Below are 1,471 nucleotides of genomic sequence, written 5' to 3' on the forward strand. Positions count from 1 at the left end.
GGAGGGCGGCGGAGCTTTGGCGTGACGGCATGGCCGCGGAGCTCGGCTGCGGGGCAGAGCCGGGTGAGGGCTGGGCGGGCGGCCTCGGGGTTGCTCCCGGCCCTTGTGGGATGGGAGCGTTAACCGGAGCTTTAACCGAGTGCGTCTTCGGCGGCAAAATACCGTCAGAGAAAACCTTTCCTTCTAGCGTGTAGAATAAGCGGGAGTTGATGCGTTGCCGTAGAATCGCGGAACGGCTTGGGTCGGAAGGGAGCTGAAAACCCGCCCAGCCCCTGCATCGTGCTGTAGGCAGGGCTGCCCGCAGCTCAGGTGCACCCAGGGACGGGGCAGCAAGCACGGCTTCTCTGGGCAGCTGTGCCAGCGCCTCACTGCCCTCTGAGAGAACATGGAGTTACTTATTGTACAGCTATGTTACTCTCATAGATAGTTGCTTATGTTATAATCACGTGACTCTAAATGGCGCTCGGAACAAATTTGCCTCTTTCTGATTGACAGCCAGCTTCATTTAGTTCACGTTTCATGATCCTCTAAGTTGTATTATATAATTATGTAATTGCATTTTTCAGATCAGAAGCTAGGCATTGCATTGGAGCAGGATGAAGCAGATGAGATTTTGAGTAGTGCTGCAGAGGTATGTAAACTGAGGATTGAAAGTGGGTAAAAATAAATATGATTTAAGATATGCATCTTCATATCTGTAGAACAGTTTGTTTCAGTCTGGTCTTGCCTGGCTTCGAGCCCATCGCTGAACTGTAGAGTTACACTTTTTCCAAGTAGCAGCAGAATAAGACTTTTTAAAAAGTGAATTCTGCTTGCTTTTTTTTTTATTATTATTATTTTTATTTATTATTATTATAATTATTATTATTATTTTTGTAATGTCTTCAAAAATAGGTCCTATGTTGGAGAAAGCCTGATTCCTCCAAAGTTTTTAATTTCTGTGGATTTTTTCCTCTGATCTCATGGGGAGATAACGTTCTGTGGTGAATAGCATAAACCTGTCTGAAAACCGTGCAAAAGCTGAGGCATCAGCACCAACGTGGGGCTCACGTGCACAGAAGTGAATGTGGCTCTTGCGTAGATTTAAAGTGGTTGTTCTAAGAAAGATTTGATGCAGTTATGCCTTATAGCAAAGCATTTCCAGGAAAAAAAGCAATGAGCGTTTTTTCAAATCTGGCCAATGTTCAAGGACTGTAATATCAACCTGAAAATGATTGCTGGGGAGTCTGTATGTTCTTTTCAATATGGACTGAATAAACTGCTTTGTTTTGCACACATTAGAATAAAAACAAACCACAAATGCAGTCATGTGCTAAAATACAAAATAATCAATTACAGAAAAGCGTCGCCGGAGGTGATGGCATATCCAGATCCAGGATGATGGACCAAAGGTAAAATGAGTGGGAATACTGCTTCAGAAGGACTTGAAAAGCAAATAAGTGCATGAGTAGAGCTGTGATTATTTATTTGA

General features: G+C 43.8%; 1 protein-coding gene across 1 annotated transcript in view; it reads left to right on the forward strand.

Annotated features, from left to right (window-relative positions):
• Positions 1–6: 6 nt before the first annotated feature.
• LOC122193574 (sodium channel and clathrin linker 1-like) overlaps positions 7–1,471 on the forward strand; it is a gene marked incomplete at its 3' end in the record, with an annotated part of 5,111 nt that continues 3,646 nt past the window's right edge. Inside the window, exons 1-3 of the mRNA XM_042894410.1 lie at positions 7–63; positions 567–631; positions 1,339–1,391. Coding sequence (XP_042750344.1) covers positions 30–63; positions 567–631; positions 1,339–1,391 — 152 coding nt within the window. The remainder of the gene's footprint in view (positions 64–566; positions 632–1,338; positions 1,392–1,471) is intronic.

The sequence above is a fragment of the Lagopus leucura genome, unplaced genomic scaffold, assembly GCF_019238085.1.
Source record: "Lagopus leucura isolate 7727_CA_CO unplaced genomic scaffold, USGS_WTPT01 35295-0_obj-0_obj, whole genome shotgun sequence".
Lineage (NCBI taxonomy): Eukaryota > Metazoa > Chordata > Aves > Galliformes > Phasianidae > Lagopus > Lagopus leucura.